The sequence below is a fragment of the Gracilinanus agilis genome, chromosome 1 (assembly GCF_016433145.1).
Source record: "Gracilinanus agilis isolate LMUSP501 chromosome 1, AgileGrace, whole genome shotgun sequence".
NCBI lineage: Eukaryota > Metazoa > Chordata > Mammalia > Didelphimorphia > Didelphidae > Gracilinanus > Gracilinanus agilis.
The window spans coordinates 401,627,129-401,653,948 of NC_058130.1; the positions used below are offsets into that span (position 1 = coordinate 401,627,129).

The window sequence follows — 26,820 nt, forward strand, 5'->3', positions numbered from 1 at the left end:
GGTCCCCTCTATGTGAGTATGACTCTGAAAGTTGCTACAATCTATAACAGATTATTGATAAAAATGTTATGATTTTGTGATATTTTTGGTGATATTATGTGATAACATGATAATATTTTATGTATTGTTCTACTTGTAGGATATTATTTGGAATTGTGACTATTATAGCAGTTTCTGGCACATAGTAAAAACTAAATGTTTGTTGGCTATTATTATCTTTGCAGTTCACTAATACATAGAAATTTACAAATACCCGATCTCCAGGGCTAGGAGGACAGAGGGAGTTGGGGAGAGGATTATCCCAGGAGTTTCCCAAGGTCAAGGGAAGACTTCATCTTCCTAATGTCTCCCATAATCCTCACCACACACTAATTTTTCCAGAGTTTGAAGAAATCTCAAAGGCCATCTAGTCCAGGATTCTCCAAAGTAGTGTCAAGAAGGGCTATCTAAGGGCCAGGGCTTCAGGGGGCATGTGATCAAACAAGAGGTGGGTAGGAAGACTGGTCCCATCCTCATCACAATAGCCAGTCTTAGGGCTCATCACTGGGGCAACTAAGTGGTACAGCAGATAAAATTCCTGATCAGGAAGACTTATTTTTCTGATTTTGTATCCAGTCTCAGGCAACTTACTAGCTATGTAACCCTAGGCAAGTCATTTAACACTGTTTGCCTCCGTTTCCTCATCTGCAAAATAACCAAAAAAGGAAGTGGTAAACCACTCCAGTATCTTCATCAAGAAAACCCCAAATGGGATGAAGACACTAAACAATAACTCTAGTCCAGCTATCAATAATATGGAATTAGGTCTTAATCAATGATACATGTAAAACCCAGTGGAATTGTGCATCAGCAAAGGGGAGTTAGAGGGATTTGGGGAGAGGGAAAGAACATGAAACGTAACTATGGGAAAATATTCAAAATAAAAATATAATTTCAAACAAAAAAATTATATGTAAATGGTAAAATAAAATATCTGTAATAAAAAAGAATAAAAGGGGGAAAAAAGAAAACCCCAATTGGGGTCATAAAGAGTTGGTCATAACTGAACAATGACAAAGAGGTTCATCCTCAACAACATAACCCTGCACTTTACCACCCCATCATCACTATCACACTCTTCCTCTCCTTCTGCTATGCAAGCTCCTGAACTCTCTACTTCTGAGCCAAGTGTTGGCTCCATAAGGCAATTATAACCTAAACAAACCAATACCCAAAATAGCTGCATAGGTTCATTTCTGAAAAATTCCACACTTTCTCCAGCTTATCATATCTCCTCATGCCTGCTGCAAGAGGCCCTCTGAGGTAGGGCATTGCCCTTGGGTGCACTGACCAGGAGGTAAGTGTCCCATCTCCCCCTCTTTTCATTCTGAATAGAACAGGATGACCAGGCATGGTTGATGATTGTGATGTGGATATCAGATAGTATTTCATTATATCTCCTCCCCAAATCTACTTCTCTTTATAACTTCTATGTTACTGTCAAGGGCACTGTGATTTTTCCATTCACCAAAGGTCTCTCTACCTCAGAGTCATCTTCAACTTTTGTCCCCCAAACTTACATCCACATTTTTAATTAGTGCCAAATGTTGTTGGTTTCTACCTCCATATCTATTTCCTTCTTTTTATTCATGTGACCCTCATCCTAGTTCAGGCATTCATTACCTCTCACTTGGACTACTTCAATAGTCTCCTAATTGGACTCCCTGCAGCAAGTATCTCTCCCATTCTAATATATCCTCTAAATAGTTGCTAACATGATTTTCATAAAACTCTGAGTCTGTCTATGTCACTCCTCTATTGAGTATACTCTGGAATCTCCCTATTAATTCTAGGATCAAATACTATTTCATCTGTATCCCTTCCCTTTTTTTAATTTCCTTTTTTAATGCTTATTGTGAATAGAATTATTAGCAAATTTGTGCTATTTCCTAAGGCAAAGAATACCACATTTAAGCAGTTCTAATTGTTGAGAAAAACTAATTCCCTCTCACCTGTAGGTATTCAAATGGATATCATATGACCACTTACCAGGGATAGTGGAGAACAGTGACAGTGAACCTTTTAGAGTCTGAATGCCCAAACAGCAACCCCCACACCACATGTGATCCTCCTGCCTTATCCCAGACAGGGGAGGGAGGAAAGACTCCCATTGGGCTGCTGGGCAGAAGAGTAGGGCATGTGAGAAATGTCCTCAGGCACACATGGAGGAGGGGAAAGGGAGCAGTCCCCTCCAGCAGGCTCTAGCACGCAAGCCATAGGTTCACCAATACAGGTATAGAGTAGCAGTTCTCAAATTATGTTGCATGGACCTTTTGCAGCTTCCAAGACCTTCCTAGGGGGTCTAAATTACTTTCATAATAATACTAAAATGTTTTATCTAAATACTTCTGTTTTTTCCAAATATGTATCTGTGTGAGGCCAGATTTTCTTCATATACTTCAACCAAAACAACATATCACAATAGATTGCAAAAGTAGATTCTATTAAGCTAGATATCTTTTTTAACTGCTGAAATATGTAAAGCAAAGCCACTCTTTTATGTTTGTTTGTTTGTTTTTTGTTTGTTTTGAAAAACAGAGGCAGTTAGATGGATCCGTGGATAGAGATCCAAGCCTGGAGATGGGAGGTGCTGAGTTCAAATGTGTGACCTCAGATAATTCCTACCTATGTGACCCTGGGCAAGTCACTTAACCTCAGTTCCCTAGCCCTAACATCTCTTTTGCCTTGGAACTGATGTTTAGTATTGATTCTAAGTGAGAAGATATTTTTTTAAAAAGAAAGGAAAACATAGTTATTTTTCATTAAAGTATTATTTTTGTTAACACGTAAAAAATAGGTCTAGGGACAGTGAGGAAGCAAAGTAGATAGAGTGCTAGTTTGGGAGTCAGAAATATCTAAGTTCAAATCCAGATTCGGACATCTACTAGCTGTGGAACCCTGAGCAACTCACTTTACTTCCATTTGCCTCATTTTCCTCTTTTGTAAAATGGGGATAACAATAGCATTTACCTCCTAGAATTATTGTGGGGAATCAAATGAGATAATAATTTGTAAAGCATTTAGCACTAGTACCTGGCACATAGAATGCACCTCATAAATGTTGGTTATTTTTGTTGTTTTCCCTCAGTGATTTCTAAACATTGCTCTTAATTCTGGCTTCTAGAGCCAAATGGAAAAAGTCTGTCTTCCATATGACAGCCCTTTAAATACTTAAAGACATTTGTCATATCCCCTAAGCCTTTTCAATTCCAAAATGAACATTTTCAAGTGTTTTTGATGAAATGTATGGTATGGTCTTCAGTTCTCTCAACATCCTTCCATTTTCCAGGTTGCTCCCTTCACCCTACCAGTCCTCCAGAGCTCCCAGAATTATTCTTATACCTTTCGATCAGCAAGAAAATGTTTTAAATGAGAGAAGTCTTTTCAATGCACTCTTAGTTCTGGCTCAGTAGTCAACAAAAAGATATTTTCTTTACCATGCAGGTAGCAGACAAGAAAGTCACAGAATACCTGTCCTAGCCCTAAAGTGGATAGCTTTTGCTCCACATGATGCTTCCAGAAATAGGTTTACCAAATGCACATGCTCCCAGGACTGGGCCCTCATTGGCTGCTGATCTCATTACATAAATAAGCCAGATAAAAATGTACATCTGCCTCAGTAGTTTATTTGATGCCTAGTGGTTATATTTTGTGGATTTCCCAGTCACTCTGTGTCTATAAAAGTGTATCTTCCCTCTAACACCTTCCAAAGGAGAGGAGCCAAGCCTGATCAGCATTAAGTAGAATGAAGTTCTTTCATTTATTTAAGACTCAGTTTTCTCTTCTGCAAAATATGGGTAACAATAATTTCTTGATCTACAAACCTTACAAAGCAGTTATGAAGAAAGGGCATTATGAATCTGAAAAGTGAATGGCTATCGACATACAAAATAGTGAAGGAAACTGGGATGTTTAGACTCGAGATGATTTTATTTAATTTAATGCTGCTTTCAAATATGTGAAAGTATGTCAGGTGGCAGAGGGAATAAGCTTGTTCTGCTTGTCCCCGAAGTTAAGAACTAGTACTGATAGGAAGAAGAAACATAAACAAGGGACATTAATTTCAGTAACAGTTAGCTAACTTCTTGACTCTTACTTGGCTCTAACCCATTGCTCCATCTTGATCTCTAGTTTCTACGTGATTCCTGGCTTCTGTCCCTTGGCATTGTCCAAAGGTAGAAGAAGCTTCCTTGTTAAGTTGTGAACTCAGCTACTGAGAGGTCAAAAGAGCAGCAGGTGACCAGTTAGGGATATGGTAGAAGGAATTCCTGCATTAGAGGAGAAGTTAGACATGTTGGCCTTGAGAGGTAGCCTTGAAGGCTCCTTGAATTGCATTCTTTTTTTTTTCCCATTGGCACTGCTTGGATTTAGGAAGAAAGGAAACTGGGGAAGAGGGAGAACAATTTTTATGGCATGAGCACAATTTCTTTGGTCACAGACATAATAGCAACTGTACCCTCTCCATCCCTAACCATCAGTCCCAGAAAGAAGAGATTATATTATCCATTTCATCAGGAAAACTCATGCTTTTGGTTTTTTTCTAAGAGAAAAAAAAAAAAACTAATGAAGGAGGGGGCAGCTGAGTAGCTCAGTGGTTTGAGAGCCAGGCCTAGAGACAGGAGGTCCTAGGTTCAAACCCGGCCTCAGCCACTTCCCAGCTGTGTGACCCTGGGCAAGTCACTTGATCCCCATTGCCCACCCTTACCACTCTTCTGCCTTGGAGCCAATATACAGTATTGACTCCAAGACGGAAGGTAAGGGTTTAAAAAAAAAAAACTAATGAAGGAATGCTGTGGTAAATTCTAAAGGGTGTCTGGACAGATATACAGATTGTACAATGCCCCTTGAAGAGGCTGGCCAAACTCTCTTATCAAGAGTATAAGATTTTCCTCTCATTTTTTGGTTTACCAGAAGTCACTCTCAACTCACTGAAGAAGTTGCTTGTTACATGAAGGCTAAGGACAGAAAAATAAGGCAGGAGAAAAAAGATGAAAGGGACAAAGCTAAGAGGAAAAACATAATGAATATTCATCCAAAAATCTCAATAGAAACACAGTGACCAGGGCGGTCAGACTAATCCATATTTGTTAACTTATTTACACAGCATAATACCACTGCGGCAGTTCAGGCAGACAAATACTTTCCTGAAAGGGATTTATAACCTCAACTAAGAACCATTGTTTGAACAGAGTATTTAATTCCTATGAGGTCCTCCTTGACCTCTAGAGTTGTCTGGGAGAAACACTGCAGCATTGAGAAAGGTAGGGTCTTACAATTTTTTTTTTTAATTGATCTCTGGAGATACACAAAGTGAGTGAAGCCTGAGTGAACATCATTAAAGACTACAAAATAGTTGCATGTAAAATCATGTTTTTATAAATCAAATCTTATTTTAAATGCACAAGGGAGCTTTGCTGTTTCATTTCTATTGCCATCACCCCAGTCCAGATCCTCATTATGCTGGCCTGGGTTATTGTAACAACCTCCGAGTTTATTTCTCTCTACCTCCAGGCTCATATTCTTCCAATATATTCTGCATGCCTGTCAGAAAATCTTCCTAAAATTTCATTTCTGTCATGTCTATTACAGTGGGACCAAATGGTATTTCCAAGAGATGGGGTTAAGAAACATAGGAGAAAGTCAAGAACATTTTAGAGAATGTAGAGGAAACAGTCCACTGAAAATAGAGTGGTGAGACTTGGCATCAGGCTTGATTATAAGAGGGGCTTATGGCTGAGAAGCCACATAGCATGAGAAAAACAGGGGCTAGACCTGCAGAGATAGGTAATCAGGACAAAGACTGTTCAGTGGAGTGAAATGGTCTATCTCCCCTTAGAAGCAGTCAATGTGCTGTCTACAGCAGTGGGACTGCTGCAACTAAGCAGTAGTAGAGTTTTCTCCAGCCCCTCATCCCTACCCAAAAGTGAAGCAGCAACTGAGAGTCATCTTTTCTCCTCCTTCCATATGTTTAGGTGGAGCTTTAAAAACAAAAACATGTTCTATCCAGAGGTGTGCTGAAGCCAGCTTGAACTGCGTGGTGAAAACCATTGCTAAATTTTCAGTATGAGCATTTATGCCTTGAAAATTGACAAACCTACAAATCAAGACTTGCTTTATTTTTTTGTTAATTAAGAAAGTCATGGAGAAGGACAATTCTGAGAGACTTATGACAAAGAATGCTATCCACCTCCAAGAGAAAGAACTGTTGGAGTCAGAATATAGCTGAAAGCATATGATTTTGCAATTGTTTATTTGGGTTTATCTTTTGAGGTTTTCATTTTATAAGATTACTCACGAAAATGAACAATATGGAAATGTTTTATGTGATAATACATGTATAACACAGATCAAACTGTCAGCACTGGGAGAGGGGAGGAGAGGAGAGAGGAAGGGAGATAAGTTCAGTCATATAACTCAGGAAAACTTGTGTTGAAATGTGTTATAACATGTAATTGGGAATAAATAAATAAATAAATATTTTTACAAATATATAAATAAAATAAAAATACAATATGCACTCTTTTTAAAAAAAGAAGATCTTGGAGAAAATGTGAATAATGAGGATTTAACTTGAAGAGTGCCCAGCCATACATTTTTGGAGATTTAATATTAATTTACCAACAAACTCCTGCTCCCCATCTCCACCCCCAGCCATTTGCACACGATTGATGGTAATTTGTAAGAATGATTCCTTATAAATGAGCTTGTCCTCATTGTCTGTGCACACGTGTTTAATGGAGACCAAAACTGAGGGAGCTTACACCAGACCTCTGCAATTCTGGTGTCCTAAGATAAAGAGACCTCCCTCAATAATCAGCTATAGTTCAGTTTTACAAATAATCCTAAAACTTATATTTGAGCCTCACATAGATTTCCCCTAAAAAATGAGTCTATTGGAGGCATGGCACCACTGAAGATATGAGCACAGCTCCTGAAAACAAAAAAATCGCTTCTTTTAGCCCAAAGAAAGCAGGGTAGGAGTAATTAGAGAAAAAAAATTTCTACCTTTGAGCCAACAGTAGGTATGGTCTGGGGTGGTTTTTTTACTCTACCCCTTTCTGGTGTTTGGGGAATTGAGGAGAGCACAGATCCTGCCAGCTCCATAAAGGACATCTAGTGTTTATAAGTTCATATATCAGTCTTAAGCATTACTCTACAGATTGAGCCCTCCTTTATGACAAAACAATTAAGCAAAAACATCCTGGCATTATGTATACAATTCTGACAATGTATACAATATTACATTCTGGTAGTCCTTTACCTTTCAGCTATGAGGGAAGAGGTATGATTCATCTCTTCTCCAAATCCTTCACTGGTTTTCCATTACTCTGAGTTTAAGTTCCTTTTACATTATTGCAATCATTTTGTATTTGGTTCTCTTGGTTTTCTTTCTCTCTGTATCTGTGCATATAATTCTTTCCACTTTCTCTGAATTCAAGTCATTTTTTTTATTTTAAATAAAGTCAACATTATTTATTTAATGGGGGAGGAGGAAGAGAGGCCATCTCAATATATGGCCCTAATCCATTCTTCTTTCAGCTACTTTAGTGATCCTATCATGCCTTCTACCGGTAAATTCCAGTGGCTCTCTTTGGCCTCAAGGAAGAGATTCAAAATGTTCTATTTGTATTCAAAGTCCTTTTTAATCTATTCCCCCTCCCCACTGGCCACCACCACCACCTTTCCAATCTTCTTGCAGGCATTCTTCTTGGCTCCAGGCATTCTGTTTTTCCAAGTCAATAGCAAAACAGACCAGAGAAAATATACATGTGAGAATATATACCTGACAATACATATTAAAGGAGTTTTGCTAGTAGGAGCAAGGTTGCTCAGTTCAACCAAGTAGGAGAATCCCAGTTCTCACGGAAAGGGAAATTCTCTAAAAGTCTCTAGGGTAGGAAGTTGGTAATAGGGACAAGATGGAAACTTCTATCTCCTCTCATGTGAGCTTTTTCTCAAAATCTTTTTCTCTCTTTAGCAACATGAAGTAGGGTTGGTGTCTTCCATCTTGCCTTTCAAATACAGAATGCAAAACACCCCAAAAAGATTGAAGTTGCTTAATGAGACTGAAAAGACTACTCCTAGCTCTCACCAACTATGTAGCAATGCTCACACATGACACTGATCTCCACCAATGAGGAAAGAGTATCCTATCAATGGGCTTTGAAGCTCTGGTCATAATATCATTCATGTGACATGGTTTTTTCATTCACCCTTTCAATCAAAGGGTGTCTACTTTGGTTCCAGCTCTTTGCTGCCAGCTATCACAAAGAGTGCTGCTCTGATTATTTGAATCCTATCAATTATTCAGGACCCAGATTTAGTCTCACTCTTCACTGCTCCAACCCAAAGCAGTTCAGAACAATAATGATTTTCTCAGATCCTGAACAATTCAAGATGCCAATATTACCAAAGTCAGCAGAGGGCAGCAGAGAGCCATCCAATTATTGAATGATGGCCTTTATTCCACCCAGATGGTGTTTCTTATTGTGTGAGGGCAAGACATCAAAATATAGCCTCCCCAAATCATTCTGAGGATGAGCAGGTCCAAAGAGAAAAGAATGTAGCGATGAGGTGGCAGTCAAAGGTCAGTCAAGGTCTAAAGAAAGGACTAGGCACATGGGAGGTCCAGAAAGACCCTGCATATTTTCAGCTTTTGAGACTTGAGTAATTTAACATAAAGCTACTATACTCAAGAGACACTGCTCTCCCCACCCAAGTGAAACAAATTTGAGTATTTTTTTTTTATTTAAAAAGGCAACTCTCACCTTTTTCTGTGTAAATACACTAATTGAAGGCAAATTTTATTTTCAGACAATAGCATCATTAATAATTAACATAATAAAATAATTCAAATACTCTTGCCCCATAGTCAAATGACCCTCTTCCTCACCTATACTCACCATCACCAGTGACCCTCTTGCCTCTCCACTTATCCATTTGGCCCTAATCCAGGAAAACGATGAGGTTTTTGCATAGAACTGCCAAGAGCAATGAGATCAGGTTGCAAGAGGGCCATAAATACAGGTGGTTCTGTGTTACATAACTATAAACCTTTCCCTGAACTTAGAAATATAAAATTCTTTTAAACATAAAAATTGCTTCCATTTACTTACGGTCTTTACTTTTTCTTCTCATTTGAATCCTCTCATCATAAAGCTAATACCGTAACTGAACCATTGTCCTCAGCATGCTGGCAAGCATTTTTGCTTTACTTCCAATATCACTAATAATTTTTTTATCTATTTCTCCAAGTACAAATCAGGAAGACCTAGGTTTATGTCCTGCCTCTGACTCTGGTCACTTAATCTCTCTGTGTTCCAGGTAATTTTCTAAGTCCATGAATTACTGAGTAGGCACCAAATCCATTTTAAATATTGGGGCGCAGAAAGGTTAAGTACATTTGAGCTCAAGTCTCTCCTGTCTTCAAGTAAGCATTAAAAGTAGCACTTTCTACATCACAATTTTTAAATTGATGTTCTTTGTCTTTACATTATCTTCATTTCTTCTTTTAAAACCCTTACCTTCCATCTTAGAATTAATCTGTTCCAGGGTAGAAGAGCTGGACAAAGGCTAAGCAACTGGGGTTAAGTGATTTGCCCACCATCACATGGCCAGGAAGTATGAGATCATATTTGAAGCCAGGACCTCCTATTTCCAGGGCTGTCTCTCTAACCACTGAGGCACCTCAATGTCCCTCATCGTATTCATTTCTAAATGTATTCTACCTCCTTTACCCAGAAGGTCTTCCCTTACATCAAAGACTTAAAAAGGGAAAAAAAAAAAAAAAGGCAGTTCATCAAAACAAACAAATATATCTACCATACCTGAGAGTAAATTCAATCCCTGAAATGAAGGGAGGCAGATGCACTTTCTCATTTCTTTTTCCAAGGTCAAACTTAGCCATCATATTTGCAACGTTCCATTACTTTTCATTGTACATTTTACACTGTTCTAGTCAGTATGCATATTGTTTCCCTGGTTCTGCTTTCTCAGATTGTCTCCATTAGATCATCGGTGGATTCACATATTTCTCTAAAGTCTTCACATTCCTAATCTCTTTTGGAGCAATAATATTCCATTGCACATGAACTCACTCATAAAAAGGAAGCAGACAGCAGAGTAGATTAAAAACCAGAATCTTACTATATTCTGTTTACTAGATGGGAGTAGAAACGAAAAAGAAAAACACATGATTTATCACTCAGTTATATGGGTATATGGTTTGGGGTTGTGTGTGTGTGTGTGTTTTTTTTAAGCCCTTAACTTCTGTGTATTGGCTCCTAGGTGGAAGAGTGGTAAGGGTGGGCAATGGGGGTCAAGTGAGTTTCCCAGGGTCACACAGCTGGGAAGTGTCTGAGGCCAGATTTAAACCTAGGCCCTCCTGTCTCTAGGCCTGACTCTCAATCCACTGAGCTACCCAGCTGCCCCCGGGGTTGTGGTTTTTAAAAGATTACTCTATTATAAATATGAATATTATGGAAATAGGTTTTGAATGATTATATATATATACATACCAGTGGAATTGCTTGTCAGCTGGGGAGGGGGGAGGGAGAGAACAGGAATCATGTAACCATGGAAAAATGTTCTAAAAAATAAAAATAAATATTCCATTACTGTCATGCAACAGTTTTGCCATTTAGCCATCCAAGTACATAATCCATTTAAAAACAAAACAAAACAAAATAAAAAGCACAACCCTATTTAGTTGGGAAAATGTTATTAGCTCCAGTTTCAGATTTAATCTTAGATGAATACTTGGGTGTGGAAATTCCCTCCACCAGTAATCAGTTAAAATCTGGATGAAAAGAGTTTTTAAATAGCCTTGTGTGTATAGGGTCAAGCAGCAAGTATGTGTCAAGCATAAAACTTTGAACACAGGTCTTTCAGACTTTCATATCTACTCTCAAAAAATATTATACTAAGCTGCCTCTCCTAGAACAGGGTTTTTTTTGTTTTTTGTTTTTTTTTAACCCTTACCTTCCATCTTAGAATCAATGCAATGTATTGGTTCCAAGGCAGAAGAGCAGGAAGGACTAGGCCATGGGGGTTAAGTGACTTGCCTAGTGTCACACAAGTAGGAAGTGTCTGAGGCCATATTTGAATTTAGGACCTCCCATCTCTAGGCCTGGCTCGAAATCCACTGAACGCCCAGTTGCCCCCTAGAACAGTTCTTAATCTTTTTTATGTCATGGATATTTTTGGCAGTCTGGTGAACCCCTCGGAATAATTCAATTCAATAAACATAATTAAGCACATACTATGCGCCAGGCAGTATGCTAAGCACCGGATGATGTTTTTAAATGCATAAAATAAAATGAACAGAATTACAAAGGAAAACAAAGGTTATTGAAAATAAAAGTACGAGGGTTTTTTTTCTCTAAATTAATTGGTCCCTCTGAAATCTATCAGGCCATAAACTCAAGGTTAGGAATCTGCCCTTTAAAAAAGTAGTTAATGACTTATTCCTTCCTGAACGCCTGTCCTGCCCCTTTTCTAATACCTTCTACTTTTTAAATGTTTATATTTTTAAGGAAGAAGGCCCTCTGTCTAATGAAGATCTTTTCAACAAAAAAAGGATCAATACTAACACCACCATCCCAGTTTTTTAAAAAAATCAGGAGATAAACCCACTACTTCAGATACCAAAACTTTTAAAAACACTCTCCACCCCCTCCTTTTCTCCCCCCTCCTTTTCTCCTCCCTCCCTTCGCTCCTCGCCCCGCCTTCAAAACCAGGAAGCTAGAACTCTCGCGAGAGAGCCGAGTTTTCATCAAGCTTCCCGAAAGCCTTTGCTCTTCCTCTTCCTTTGAGCCGTCCTAGGTGAGTGAAGCGACTTGTTTTGGGCTACGTCTCCAATCTACGGGATATCTCCCCCATCGGCCCCACGGATCGGCCGAAGTGAAGGTCGCCGTGTAGGGTAAACCCAAGGCTTCCCTCTGGGCTCCCCATTTGTCTGCGGATGGCTTTGGTTCCAGTGCTGGGAGTGAGGAAGCCTTGGCCTCCGGTTTACAGCCTGAGCCTAGACCCAGATGGCGACTGGCGGGGGAGGGGGGGTGCGGGGGCGCGCTCTCGGTTATCCTTCTTCCTCTCCCCTCGCCCGTCTTTGCCCCCCGCCTTCGGTACACTCGTGTGCATTGGATCCTCAGCCGAGCAGGTCGCCGGGTCCCTGCCCGTTGGAGGAAGGCAAGGCTTCTTCATTCTTGTGTGTCGCGGAGGAAAATTAGAGAGAGGCAGGAAAAGGCAGTCTTTGGCAGGGTTACTGTAATTTCCCGACGTTGTAGTGAGGAGGACTTGAGTGAGGCGGGGAGTCTTAAGAGGTGTTTCCCTGGGCGCTCTTTTTCCTTGTAAAAGAGGGTTAGGTTGGATTCCATTCCCTACCGGGCCTGGCGCACACACATCAAGAGCCAAACAAGTATTTATGAACATTTTGTGGATAGTCTCATCTTCTTTGTACAGTAAAACTTTATAGTTCTAAATCTGGTGTTAAATAGCCGCCTTACGCAAGGGGAAACAGCCCTCCTGGGTTGAAGGTATCAGCATGCTTTCCCTTATCTGATTACAAGCCTTATAAGTTTGGAAGAAAATTGTTCGGTCGTATCCCATTCTGGAGGTTTTGGCAAACATCCTAGGTTTGCCATTTTCTTTCCAAGCTCATTTGCAGGCGAGGAAGCTGAGAGTTAACGTGACTTGCCCAGGGTCACACAGCTAATAAGTAAGGTGGTATTTAAATTCAGGAAGGCATCTTTCTGACTCCAGGCCCTTGCTAACAATTGCCGCCCCCTGATATCCCCAAATTACCCCAGCCCTATATTTTGCGGGCATTTTGTTTGGTGTGTGACCAACAGTGTGAGGTATTAAGGAAATTTTAGGGCTTGAAGAAAGGCATTGGGTGAATAAAGTAGAATTACTTTTGGAATAAGTGGTTGCAATGATGACAATTCTTAGGACACCTTTGGATTAACCATGAAAACAACGACATTCTGAGCAGCTACTTCATTTAACTTGATGTTCGGGGTTCAAAATGAAATTATACAAGTTCCCTCCCCATCCTCCAACATATATTATCAGGTCCCTATTTGTGAACTTTGTGAAAAGATTGTCAAAGAAAGAATACTGAATTAATTGCCTTTTTTTCTCTAGGTGATCATTCAAAATGGTGAGGTATTCTCTTGATCCAGAGAACCCCACAAAGTGTAAGTAGAACATGAGATGTTTTTAAGTTAAAGTATGTGTTTTTATTCATGCCTTTTTGCTTTTACATCCTTTCAAAGATTCATTAAAAATCAATGCATCCTACTGATAATCTCTACAACTAAAAATACTTTTACAACTTCTAAGCCATAATATGCCCCTCTACTAATTCACATTCTTTTCTCTTCAGCATGCAAGTCAAGGGGCTCAAATCTCCGGGTCCACTTCAAGGTATGTGAAATAAATCATGATCAGATTACAGTGTTTTTTTTTCTTGGAGTCAGGACTACATATTTAAAGCTGCCGTGATGACTTTTCTTAGGACACCTTTGGATTAACAATGAAAATAAAAACAATACTGAGCAGCAAATTATATTTTTACTTAGTTCACCAGGTGCTACACTGATTTTAACCATCAAATTGGGATAAAAATAAGGGGAAAGTATTATAGAGTGATGACATTGGGATGGGTTTGATTACTCTTGTTTCATATTCTCAATTTTCACTGACTAGAATTAGTGACTTTGAATATAATGTGTAAACTGAGCTTAATTTATTCTACATAAATGCAAACCATTTGGACAACATAATGAGGAAGGGAAATATACAAACAAATATATCAAAACCAATAGGCCAGTGTCACTGGATCAAAAGCACTTTCGGAGAAGTAATGTTTATTTTTCAAAACTGATTTTTTAAACTCAATTATAATATGGCCTTTTCCAGAACACCCGTGAAACAGCCCAAGCTATCAAGGGCATGCATATTCGAAAAGCTACCAAATATTTGAAAGATGTCACATTGAAGAAACAGTGTGTTCCTTTCCGTCGATACAATGGTGGAGTTGGCAGGTGTGCCCAGGTGAGAATTCTTGATTTATTTATGGAAATAATATTAAATGTCTTTCAAAAAACATGTAAGGAATCATTTTGGGTAAAATAAGTTAAAATAGCTTGGTATGGTTTGCTTCCTTACGCATTTCTTGGTTGCTGTGATGACAATCTTAGGACACCTTTGGATTAATCATGAAAAGAAATATGTTCTGAGCAATTCACAAATTCCTAGGCATATTTGTAATTTCAGAGACATGTGCTAATTAATGGTAATTAATAAACTTGTTTTTAATAATTTTCAGGCTAAGCAGTGGGGTTGGACACAAGGTCGTTGGCCCAAAAAGAGTGCTGAATTCTTGCTTCATATGCTTAAAAATGCAGAGAGTAATGCAGAACTTAAGGTAGGCTAAAACAATAACCTGTACATACCAAATGAATATTTTGAAACTGGCTATTGTTAAGCCAGTAAATGAGTTTTGGTGGCAGTGATGACTCTCTTAGGACACCTTTGGATTAAGCAATGAAAATAATTACTAACTGAGCCATCAAGTGAAATTATAGCATAAAATTCTAGAAATCAGTGTAGGCCAAGGTCCCTCATTTTACAAATGGGGAGATTGAGTCCCAAACTTTAATGTAGTCTTCTGTAATACATACAGTAGATGCAACTTAGTCAAATAATCTCAGTTTTAATCCTGTCACTGCTGTGACCTGATTGATCTGGAGCATCCCTTTGGGCCTAAGGACTAATTTCATGTTGGAGATTTTTTTTTTTTTTTTTTTTTTTTTTTTTTTTTTTTTTTTACTATCCCTCTAGGGTTTGGATGTGGATTCTCTTGTCATTGAGCATATCCAGGTTAACAAAGCTCCCAAAATGCGAAGACGGACTTACAGGGCTCATGGGCGAATCAACCCATACATGAGTTCCCCTTGCCATATTGAGATGATACTTACTGAAAAGGAGCAGATTGTTCCTAAACCAGAAGAAGAGGTTGCTCAAAAGAAAAAGGTAAAAAAAAATTTTTTTTTTTTAATATCACTGTTCAGATTTCTGGTTGCAATGATGACAATCTTAGGACACCTTTGGAATAACCATGAAAAAAACTTGTATTCTGAGCAACCCTGATCTCATACTCGAATTTACCAGCATATTGTAATGTCATTTAGCTTCTAACTTCTAAAAAAGTAGAATTTTGTTTTGGCTGGAGCATGATGGAATGAGAAATAATTTTTTTATAATAAAAAAATGTGTTTGATAGTTACTTAATAAACAAAACATTTTTTTCTCCCCCCAGATATCCCAAAAGAAACTGAAGAAACAAAAACTTATGGCACGGGAGTAAATGTGACATTATCAAGCAAATAAAAGCAAAATGAAATAACAACTTTGGTCTTCAGTGTAGTCAATACAAAGGTTCTGAAAAGTTACTGGCCTGTACATATTTCAGCTTCACCAACTATGGGATAGGGGTGGTAAATGGAGTATTGAGTGGAGATCTTTGACACAGGCAACATCGAAATTAGGTAGACTAATGAAATCATTAAGCACATTTGCCACAAAGTACTATTTTTAAATCTATTTTTTACTGCTAAAGAGTATTGTGAAATACATTCCTTTAATCATTTCCCCCAATGTTTCCTTAATGTTCATTAACCTAGGAATAACTTTTTTTTTATTTTATTAGTGTTAACTTTTTTAAAAATTTTATTTTTTAAGTGCACTCAGATTCTTTTCTTTTATTGTCCTAATAAGAGGCTCAGTAATCCTGTGGCATTTATCTTGCATGGATGCTAGCTCCCTATCTCATAATCTGTTATAGGGAACCCATACTCTCCAATCTCTCAAGGCCCCTCACAATCCTGAGGGAGGTAACTTACAGGTTTGAAGGGGCAGGTGGCTTCCAGGTGATATTCTTTGGGTTCATATTCAAGAATTAGCAATCAGGACAGGGACTGCTAAGTCCAAGCAGTATTTGGTGGCTAAGTGCTGAGAGTGAATCAATGTTTCTGACTAAAGACTTGAAGTGTACTGCTTTCCTGTGCCATCTTATTCTAGATCGTTATCATACAGAGAAAAAATGCACATAATCTGAAAATTTTGTAGAGCAGAAAAGTTAAGCAAAAGCTTAAGCAGTGACTTTTTTGAACCTTTTTTTTTTAATAATTTTTCATTTTTAGAAAAATTTTCCATCGTTACATGTCATGTTTTTACTTTCCCCTTTACTCCCTCAACCTCCCAACCTCCTCTGCTGTAGCCAATTCGCATTTCCACAGGTTTTATTATGTGTGGTCAGTCAAGACTTATTTACACCTTATTGATAGTTACATGGGTGTGGTCTTTTCAGGTCTACATCCCCAATCGTCCTCATCAACCCAAGTGTCCAAGCATCTGTGTTTCTACTCCTGTAGTTCTTCCTCTGTTGTGTAGTGTATTTTGAACCCTTTTAAAAAATTTTTTCTCTAACCAACTAGACACATTTAAACTTTTGGAAAATTTCTAATCATAGGGTCTAAGAACTCAGCCTATCTTTTCAGCCTCATATTACTCCCCATTCCATTCAACCAAGAGGCCTTCACAAACTACATCTTAATTTCGAAACCTCATGCCTCAAATACACTCCATATTAAAATGTTTCAAGACTCCTTTTTGTATTATATGTTTGCCAATTGAATAAATACGGGACTGAAAAAGCATTAAGCACAAAAATGCTAATAAGGGGGTTACAAAGACAAGAAGGGGCACATTGGAGCTTGAGGAGAACCCTGGGAAGTGCTAGTATTTCCGGCTTTGAGAAAGGGGTAGGAAGGAGGAGCATACCTGCGCTCAGGTGTCTTGAGGTCTGGTTTTTCCTTACTGAAAAGTCAGAAAGGGGGTCACTAAATAAGGCCTGGGGGAAAGGGGCATAACTAGACCAGGAGTCTTGACATTAAGTCCACCTAAAGCCCAAGATTCTCAATAACGTGAAGTGGAACATAACAGTAAATATATGAGGGAAACTGGAGGCAGGTTAAAAGTTTGGGGCTATTTTCGCCCCCAAACGGCACAAAATCGTGGAGTTTTAAACCATCTTTCGCCAACTGTCTCACGTGTCCCCAATTATCCCGTCCGTGGCACCCTCCTACGTCTCCTAAAGTCTGACTACTTCCAGAGGATTCAGGGCATTCTGGGAGTTTTGGTTCCGGAACGTCACCAAGACAACAGAGGGAGATGAGGCATGACTGTATCACGTGGCAAGAACGGGGCGGGCGCTGCGGTCTGACGACAGGCCTCTTTCTCCCGGCTCCCCATTGGCCTCGCTGTCATCTCGCAAGTGGGGGCGCTTCCGTTCCAGTTTCGCTGTTTCCTGGGTGAACGGGGCTGGGGCAGCGGTTCAGGCGGTCTGTCGGTGGGTCTGTGGGCCGGTGCGTGAGGGGCTGGGGGTCGGGGGTTGTGGGCCCCGCAGGGTGGGGAGGGGAGAACTCATAGTGCCTGTCCTGAAGACGGACGGCAGCGGCTGGGAGCGGGAGGGCCTAGACCTCAGCCGTTGTCGGGGCCAGGGCACCTTCCCCTATGGGTTCGAAGGACCCCGGGATTCGGGTTGCAGCTATCTCCGCTTTTCCGATAGTCTCCCTGAGCCTGACATTTGGGCCTTGGCCCTCCACTCTTTCCACTTCCCTCACCCCCATTCTCCGTGCCACCCCGATCAACCTTATCCTACCCAGTCGGTCACTTGTCTTCCTGTCCTTGGGCTTTTGTCTCAATTTACACATTATCTACCATTATCACCTTTCCTCTCCATTCCCTTGCTCTGCAACTATTTCCATTTCATATTTCCTGATCATCTCTCAAAGAACCCCTAACTGTCTTCCTGTACCCTACTACTTCAGCCAACCCTACCGCACTTTGTACTACTCCGCCTTTCACCTTCTTCATCCTCATCAGCTCTCCCCAGCCCAGTCTCATTGTCTCCCACAAGTTCCTCATCTTTCATTGTCTCTAATAGTAATAGTTTAATATAGTTTACGAAGTGTTTTCCTTACAACAAACCTTTGAGGTGGGTAATGCAAGTATGAGCTCCAGTTTGTAGTTAAGGATACTACTGAGGATCAGAAAGTTGCCTAAAATCACTTGGCAATGACTGTACTCAAATAGTTCCTATGGACAGTGGGTTGTATTTTTTCTCCATCAGGACAGGGTGTCTATCAGAGATTAATGTCAATTTTTAAAGAGTTTAACTAATTCTTGGGCTTTTTTTAACCAGGAAAATTTAAATCTTCAATGTCAATTTTCATTTAGCCTAGCATTATCTATTCCATTAAATAATCTGGAAGATGTCTTAAGACTTTAGGTGCTAGAGAAAAGAAATCTTTAAATAATAGCTGATTTTTATAATATTTTAAGTTAATATTGTGAACAGTCTTTTTTTTTTTTTTAAACCCTTAACTTCTGTCTTGGAGTCAATACTGTGTACTGGCTCCAAGGCAGAAGAGTGGTAAGGGTAGGCAATGGGGGTCAAGTGACTTGCCCAGGGTCACACAGCTGGGAAGTGTCTGAGGCGGGATTTGAACCTAGGACCTCCTGTCTCTAGGCCTGACTCAATCAATACACTGAGCTACCCAGCTGCCCCCTGTGAACAGTCTTGAAAAGGTAGATGGTACAATTCTTATCCTCATTTTACAGATAAAACTCATGTTACAATGAGATTAAATTACTTGCCTCATGGTCTAATGCAACCAATATGTGTGAGAAGTGATATTCAAATCTAGGTCTTCTGACTTCACATCAGCATTCTTTCCATTAGGCCACTTGCCTATATACTCAAATTTACAAATAGTTTTTCATTTTACAAGTTTGGAAGCTATCACTAAAGAGATGTCTCCCTTGATTTGTTCAGGGTCCCCTAGAATCAGAAACAAGATTTGAAGCCAGATTCTCTGTCAAGTTTAGCACTCTTTCTACTATACCATGGTATCATTATAATGTTTAAAACTTTATAGTTTTAGAATCCTGTCCTAAGAATTTTTTGCCTCAAAGATTTAATGAAATCACAAATATGAACCAGAAAGTAATATTTCATACATACATTATTCAACTCTAGTCCTTTTTTTTTTTTTTTAACCCTCAACTTCCATTTTAGAATTAATATCAAGAATTGGTTCCAAAGTGGAAGAATGGTAAGCTAGGCAATTGGGATTAAGTGACTTGCCTAGGGAAATACATCTAGGAAGTATCTGAGGCTGTGAATCCAAGACCTCTTGTCTCTAGGCCTGGCTTCTCAATCCACTAAGCCATTTAGCTGCTCTTCCCAACCCTTTTTTTACTTCTCTAAATCTCTTTTAAGTGATCTTTGGCCATATATCAAGTGGATAAGCTGGACCTTAGCTTTTGACAAGAACACAACTTTTATCTTCTTACTTTATTCTGTTAGAGAAATTAAGGGGTAAGGTTAGAGTACTAAACAAAGCACTTTTTCCCAAAATTTAAAAGTATTCATATATTTTCAAATTCTGTCTCTCCTATCACTTAAGAGAAATCTGTTTATAACTGATTTTGATCAGTGGCACTTAGAAGTAAATTTATTTCCTTAACTATGACTTACCACTTCCCTAGATCATATCATTTGTGTATTTTCTGGGAACATGAATTCAAATTCTAGAGATCAAAATAGAAAATAAAATTATTTTTTAGCATTCATTTTGCAAATTATAAAGTACTTTTTGTTTAAAATCCTCAGCCACCTCTCTCTTCCCCTACACTCAGTAGATCCCCAATCAGTTTAAAGTTTAGTTTTTTTTTTTTTTAACTTTTACTTTCTACCCTAGTAACTACTCTAGAACAGGAGGGCAAGGGCTAGGCAATTGAGGTTGTATCTTGCCCAGAGTCATACAGCTAGGAAGTATCTGAGATTGTATTTGAACCCAGGTCTTTGAGATGCCAGGCCTGGTGCTCTTATCTGCTGTGCTATCTAGCTGCCCCAGTATCCTTCCTCTCCTACCCTGCTGTTCTCAAGACAGAGCAAAAAGTCTCCTTGGTATCAGTGAATATTTTGCAAAACAAATTAAAGCTCAAAGCCATATTTTTTTCAGTCTTCTTATTCATCCTAAGCAGTTTCAAAACTTTGTACCAAAATTCTAAGGATCAGAAATATCCTTTATACAAAAAAATTAATATAATATGCACCTACAGTTTTATCTTCTTCCTTAGTTTTTCCATCTTAAAAAATATACTTCTTCAACTTAAAAACAATTTTATAGAGATCTCATGTATTTACATCACCTTTTCCAAATATATTCCTCTGTCCTCTATCCAGAGAGGCATCTCTTGTAAAAAAGAAAAAGAGAACAATTAAGCAAAGCTTTTCAACACATCAGCTGAGTCCAAAAGTACATGAAGTGCTCTACACTCATAGTGAGAACCTTAATTTTTCTGGGCCTCTGGTTCCTCAAATGCAAAATGAAATAGTGGGACTAAATTACCTCTAAGGTTCCATTCAACTCTAGATTCTCATTATGGCAAGTAATTCTACAGACCCTTCTAAATAACCATTAACTTGCCATTTCTATTTAATATTAACCTGTCTGAAGCAGCTCTTAACTTAAAGGTGGCACAGAGTTGAATAAGTTCCATTTACCACACCATAATTAACTCCCCTTGTTTTATATATAGTCATGTCTACATTTTCACATAGGTTTTGATTTTTCATTCTCCCCTTTTCCTATCCTCACCCCAACTGTTTGTAAGCTTCCTTCTCTCATGTTTATCTGACTTTTTTTGGATTAATTATGAAAAATTTTCCATGGTTACATGATTCATATTTTTTCCCTCCCCTCCTCCCACCCCTTCCAATAACCAATGCGCAATTCCACTGGGTTTTATATGTGTCATTGAGCAAGACCTGTTTTCATATTATTGATATTTGCAGTAGGGTGATCAGTTAGAGTCTGCATCCCCAATCATACCTCATCTACCCATGTGGTCAAGCAGTTGTTTTTCTTCTGTGTTTCTGCTCCCACAGTTCTTTCTCTGGATGTGGATATCGTTTTTTTCTCTTAAGTCCCTCTAGCAGAGAAGTCCATTACAATTGATTGTGCCACAGTGTATCTGTCTCTGTGTATATAGTTCTCCTGGTTCTGTTCCTTTCACTCTGCATCAATTCCTGGAGGTCATTCCAGTTCACTTGGAATTCTCCAGTTCAGATGGAATTCCTCCAGTTCATTATTCCTTTTAGCACAATAGTATTCCATCACCAACAGATATCACAATTTGTTCAGCATTCCTTAATCGAAGGGCATCCCTTTGTTTTCCAATTTTTTGCCACCACAAAGAGTGGGGCTGTAAATATTTTTGTACATGTCTTTTTCCTTATTACCTCTTTGGGGTACAAACCCAGCAGTGGTATGGTTGGATCAAAGGTAGGCAGTCTTTCAAAGCCCTTTGGGCATAATTCCAAATTGTCTGGCATTTTATTAGAACCCAAATTAAGTTTGGTACTAGCCTAACTAGAGCTTGGGATTTTAATTGGATCATGGAGTTTTAGAGTTGAAAGTCAGAGGACTTAGAGAGTCCATTTCCCTTATTTTACAAATGAGGAAACTTGAGGGCCAGAAAGTTTAAGGCTACTTTCTCAAAGTCTCACAAGTAATGAGTATTTGAGTTGGGCCTCCAAAGAGTAATAACTCTTTCTGTTATACTTTTCGAAATAACTATTTAGGTAAAGGACACATCCCTCATTCTCTTAATTAATAAGCTAATTTTTTTAGGGGGAGAACATACTTGTTGTATTTATTAAAGTAGTATGTTCCTGGTTCTTAATTTTTAAAAAACCAAATGATTTTAATAATTCATGTCTACAAAAAATGGAATTGTTTAAAAATGTATTTTATGTGAAGTTCATTTTGTTTTTAATATGGGTTTCTTTACTTAGAGAAAGATTTTTTTAGGTTTTAAAAGATCTTTCTGATGTTTCAAGTAAATCAGAAATTGAAATATAATAATTCACGTATATGATGCTTAAAGGAGAACACACTAAACTGCACTACTGTATTAATGATAATTTCCAACTATACATTTTACTTTAAGAAACTTTGTTAAAAAAGGCAGAAATAATTAGAGGCATTGCCTGATGGGGGTATTTCAGGAAGATTGAGGAACCTTAGAGATCATCTAATCTAACCTCATTTTACAGATGAAGAAACTAAGAATTAGAGAGATTTAATGGCTTGCTAAAGGGCTACTCGGTTAATAAGGTAGTAGTTGAGGAGGATTTAATGAGGAAAATAAATATGTTGAAGAAAGATTTCATGCACAGGTATATATCTTATATAGTACAAGTATTTCTTTTAAATTGTGTGTAAATTAAACTAAGGCACTAATTTTCTATTTAAAAATAATTCTCTTGTGAATTATTTTGTAAAGAAACCAATACTATTTATAAAATGACTAATGACTCCCTCACTTTTTCTTCTAGAAACCCAAATATTCATAGATCAAATTTGGTTTCAATCTGCCAGTGGTGTTTTTTCGAAAACCTCAAGTCCGGTAGTATGTGCTATCAGTCATTGATTATATAGTTATGGTATTATTGCATTTGCTACTTGTTTTATGCAAAACTAAGAATAAAGTGCTTAATATTTGGCATTTAATGCATTCTTAGCTGCAACTTTGAAATTTTAATTATTTTGGCAGGACTCCCAAATCTTTTCTGTGGGACTGAAAAATCCCCAGAAAACTAAAAATCTCTTTGTAGAAACTTCCAAACTCAGTATTATTGTATGTTGAGTTAGTGTTACATGTCAGCTTATTGAAAAGTCATAATTACATTACAGAAGCTAAAAGTAAAATAATTTCAAATACATTGATGATTTGAAGGCATTCTAAGATGATATAGTAGCTTCCTAATTCATCTCCAGTCTCAGACTTCTTTTCTCACTGATCTATCCTCATAACCCCTAAACTGATTTCCCTAAAACAAAGCTGATTATATTACTCCCCTATTCAAGAAACTCCAGTGGCTCCCTCTTGACTCAAGATTAAATGCAAAATCCTCTGGTTTTTAAAGTCCTTCATAATCTGGCTCCAGCCTGCCACTCCAGACTTATTACACATTATTTTCCTTTGTGCACTATTCACTCCAGCCAAATTTTCCTTCTTTCTGTTCTGCTCTTAAGGGATCCTAACTCCCATTTCTGTGCCTCAGCACAAGCCATACCCCATTCCTCATAGACTCTCTAACTTTCTAAAAAACTCGACCTAAATGTCACCACTTTGAGACTTAGATTGAACCTTCCTCTAATGCTCTTTTCCTAGATATTATTCTGTACGTATTTAGTTTTTAGGTTTTTCCTTCGTATATGTTTTCCCCAATAAAATGTAACTTCTTGAGGAGTGGAAAAGGTTTCATTTTTGTCTTTGTATTCACAAAACCAAGAATGTAGTAGGCACTCAATAAATGCTTGTCAAAGCTAGTATTACCTTCTGAATCGGCAAAATATAAAATTCTATTAATGATGTTTGATTTTATTCACATTTTTAAAAAATGAATAACATTAATCCCTTTGGACTTCAGGTTCCTGAGCTTGGCAAAGTAGATACTCAGAGTTGGAGACAGTAAGACATTGGTTTAAAGCTTAGCTTGCTAATTGTGACCATGGACAGGTCACTTAACTTCTTTGAATCTAAGGTTTCTCAGATGTTAGCGATTGTATTAGGTAATCTCATGAGGTCCCTTATAGCATTAATAGTCTTTGTTTCTATATTTGGTGCTGTGTAATTAGGATTTGAACCCTAGGACTCTCTCTCCCAGCATCCTACTTTCATTCTCAATTATGTCCTTATGTTTTGGAGATGAAGTTTGTATATGACCCTGCCCCTCTCTCTTTTCCTGCAAACGGGGCTGGGAAAGCTGGCTTTACTTAGCTTTTGCTTTTGTCCTTTCATTTCTTTTACTTCAAGTGATTATTAATAAACATTATAAAATATAATACTTGGAGTTATTGGATTTTAATTCTAATCTTACAGTGCATTTATGGTAACTTTTGATTAACCAGAACTTATTAGGACACACATTCCACAACCATTCCAAGAAACAGTGTACTATATTTAATTGGTACATTGAGTTCTTGGTTTTAGCCAAATCAATTCTTAGATTTATACTGTAGTTTTTTTCCTCCAAACATGATATTATGCTTTAAAAAGGACAAATCTAGGAGAAGCCCAAGCATGTCATTACTTTGTTACAAACTCCATCATTTACACTTTTTTATATCTACAGTTCAGGGCAATCAAGCCTGAGGCAATGGTGTGCATTCCTTGTATCGTCATTCCTGTCCTCCTTTGGGTCTACAAAAAATTCCTGGAGCCATATGTATATCATCTAATTTCACCTCTTGTTAGTCGTCTATGGCCTAAAAAAATTCTACAAGAAAGCACCATTGAAAAACAAGACAAAGGAGATTGTAAGGTAAAAATATAATATACAAAGAAGTAGAGCAAGTAGTTAACAACTAATGGCTTTTTACCCTTGTTTTAAGGCAAGATTTAAGATTTTCTTCACTTACCTTAAAGCTTCAGTAATGTTTTTAATTCAGTCCTTTTGGGGGGAATAAAATATCTACCAAAAAATAGATGCTGGATTTTTTTTCTTAAACCCTTGTACTTCGGTGTATTGTCTCATAGGTGGAAGAGTGGTAAGGGTGGGCAATGGGGGTCAAGTGACTTGCCCAGGGTCACACAGCTGGGAAGTGGCTGAGGCTGGGTTTGAACCTAGGACCTCCTGTCTCTAGGCCTGACTCTCACTCCACTGAGCTACCCAGCTGCCCCCAATGCTGGATTTTTAAAAACACGTAACATTTCCTTTTTAAGAGTTATCCTTTGAAAGATGGATAGCTTTTGAATAATCAGTATGCAAGCACTTAGATTTTTTTCATCAGTTTTCTGCTGCTTTCCATAGAAATGCCTTATACAGACAGGGTTAGTTATATTTATCAGGAGTTGGTTAGTGGAAAGTAAAAGTGGTGATACTGAAATTAGCCAATTTTTCTGTGTGAATAACCTGTAAAGGAAGTCAAGTTATAGAAGGATAAAGTATTTTTAAAAATTCTGAATTGAAATGATTAAACTGTTTCTGGTTATTTTTTGTTGCACAATTGTATATATGCTTATAATTAATACAAGTCATATTAGCATGTATGATTTTAAGTTGGTTGTGCTGTACTGGATCATTTTTAGCTTTTCATTATAAGACTTTGGAAGTAAAGTTTTGTCCAGATTTGGCGTTCTGATTTATTTTTAAGGGAAATTCTTGTAACAAAAGTATTGATGCTATATAAATTCATATCATTGTTTCTTATTACAGATTGCAGACACAAATGGAATCTCTACACCAGAACCAACAGAAAGCTGCAACAAAAAGATAGATTAAAATAATTTGACCAAAGGATGTCTTTGCTTTAAAAATGGAACTGATGATATGCAACAACTACTCTGATATTATCTTTCATACTTTTCTCTGAGACCAGATATGGGGTAGATATTTTAGAGATCTCCCTAATATACATAGTATTTCTATTTAAATGTTTAAATTATATTTAATTACCTCATTCCTATTCTTTTTCCTTACTGAAATAGCTTTCATCTCTATTATTGTAAATAACCTAAAGTTTCTATTTTAGGTTAACTTGTTTTAACAACAGGAATAAATAGAAATTCACTCTAATAACACTTTGCATTTTTCTTTCAGTCTTTTTAAATCCTCAGACCCCTAGCATTCATGTGAATTTAACCACAACCCTATTCTACCACTTTCTTTAACTTCAAAAGGATTCTCTTGCAATATAATTTGAGATAATTTCAGATGATGAAAGATTTTATTATGAAACAGTATGCCTAAGAAGTATGCTAGGTTCGTTTTTTTGGTTTTTTTTGTGAACTACAACAATCACATGAAAAACTTTGCTAATGAAGAATAGGAAAAGAATTATTGCCCAGCTTACCTGGGAAAAGTAGCAAAATATATAGTATTGGATTGATCCTTTTTCCTGCTTTGAGAGGAAAGAGAATGGGGATGAATGAAAGACTAAGAACTGAGACATATTTAGGTGAATCTGTGATCTCATTGATGTAGATTGCAACCCATTCATGCCTCCTCTCCTATTTGACTTTTTCAGGTAAGTTTCCTGAGGCTAGTCTGTCCATCCAGCGTTTTGTAGGCCTTCCTCACTTTCACTTGACATCGTGAAAACCAGCAGAGCACATGGGCTATCTGCTAGTTAACTATTCCCCTCTGTTACCACAGGACTAGTCCATATTTTACAATCATAGCATTTCCTGATGACTGTATATATACTAGTTCTTAAGTTACTTATTTGTTAATAAGTTTCAACTTTCTCACCCCCACCAGTACTTTTCCATTGCTATCTGAATTTCCTTATCTGTAAAATCAGCTGGAAAAGGAAATGGCAAATGACTACATGATCTTTGCTGAGAAAACCCCAGTTCCACCTTGATTGAACATTTATGTATCCTGCCTCTTAGAGCACCCTGCATATCCTGCATGTTTCACCCTTCTCCCTCCTTAAGCAGTTTAGTAAAAACATAAATAGCAAGAACAAAGCCTCTGCATGGACTAGTACCCTGTTCTCTGTGGCAGGGTGCTATTGCAGCAAGTCTCCCATCATTACACCCCATAATGAAGCTTATTAGGCTGTTCCATCCTGGCTTTTTGTGGGTCTTTCCTTGGAATCCTGCATCACCAGAGGATACAGTGCTAGATGGTAC

General features: G+C 38.0%; 2 protein-coding genes and 5 non-coding genes across 9 annotated transcripts; all 7 read left to right on the forward strand.

The window, feature by feature from the left end:
• The first annotated feature begins 12,965 nt into the window (after positions 1-12,965).
• LOC123232779 lies at positions 12,966-13,031 on the forward strand. The gene has a single exon (XR_006505286.1). It is a non-coding gene; the product is annotated as a small nucleolar RNA SNORD58 (small nucleolar RNA).
• A 145-nt stretch (positions 13,032-13,176) lies between these two features.
• Positions 13,177-15,451, forward strand: RPL17 (ribosomal protein L17). Of its 2 annotated transcripts, none has more exons than XM_044664732.1 (6): positions 13,177-13,235; positions 13,424-13,464; positions 13,960-14,094; positions 14,369-14,467; positions 14,884-15,075; positions 15,362-15,451. In XM_044664732.1, the coding sequence occupies exons 1-6, from the start codon at positions 13,196-13,198 to the stop codon at positions 15,407-15,409; spliced, it is 555 nt and encodes a 184-aa protein (XP_044520667.1). In that variant the 5' UTR covers positions 13,177-13,195; the 3' UTR covers positions 15,410-15,451. The 2 variants fall into 2 exon arrangements, with proteins under 2 accessions (XP_044520667.1, XP_044520673.1); XM_044664738.1 differs by having other exon boundaries at positions 13,183-13,242; positions 13,416-13,464.
• LOC123232780 lies at positions 13,534-13,600 on the forward strand. The gene has a single exon (XR_006505287.1). It is a non-coding gene; the product is annotated as a small nucleolar RNA SNORD58 (small nucleolar RNA).
• On the forward strand, positions 14,220-14,284 carry LOC123232777. The gene has a single exon (XR_006505284.1). It is a non-coding gene; the product is annotated as a small nucleolar RNA SNORD58 (small nucleolar RNA).
• Positions 14,547-14,612, forward strand: LOC123232781. Its single transcript, XR_006505288.1, has one exon. It is a non-coding gene; the product is annotated as a small nucleolar RNA SNORD58 (small nucleolar RNA).
• Positions 15,122-15,187, forward strand: LOC123232778. The gene has a single exon (XR_006505285.1). It is a non-coding gene; the product is annotated as a small nucleolar RNA SNORD58 (small nucleolar RNA).
• A 1,907-nt stretch (positions 15,452-17,358) lies between the features above and the next one.
• Positions 17,359-25,759, forward strand: C1H18orf32 (chromosome 1 C18orf32 homolog). 2 transcript variants are annotated; one of them, XM_044664751.1, is made up of 3 exons: positions 17,359-17,452; positions 24,317-24,505; positions 25,400-25,759. In XM_044664751.1, the coding sequence occupies exons 2-3, from the start codon at positions 24,341-24,343 to the stop codon at positions 25,463-25,465; spliced, it is 231 nt and encodes a 76-aa protein (XP_044520686.1). In that variant the 5' UTR covers positions 17,359-17,452; positions 24,317-24,340; the 3' UTR covers positions 25,466-25,759. The 2 variants fall into 2 exon arrangements, with proteins under 2 accessions (XP_044520686.1, XP_044520694.1); XM_044664759.1 differs by having other exon boundaries at positions 17,366-17,468.
• Positions 25,760-26,820: the final 1,061 nt, after the last annotated feature.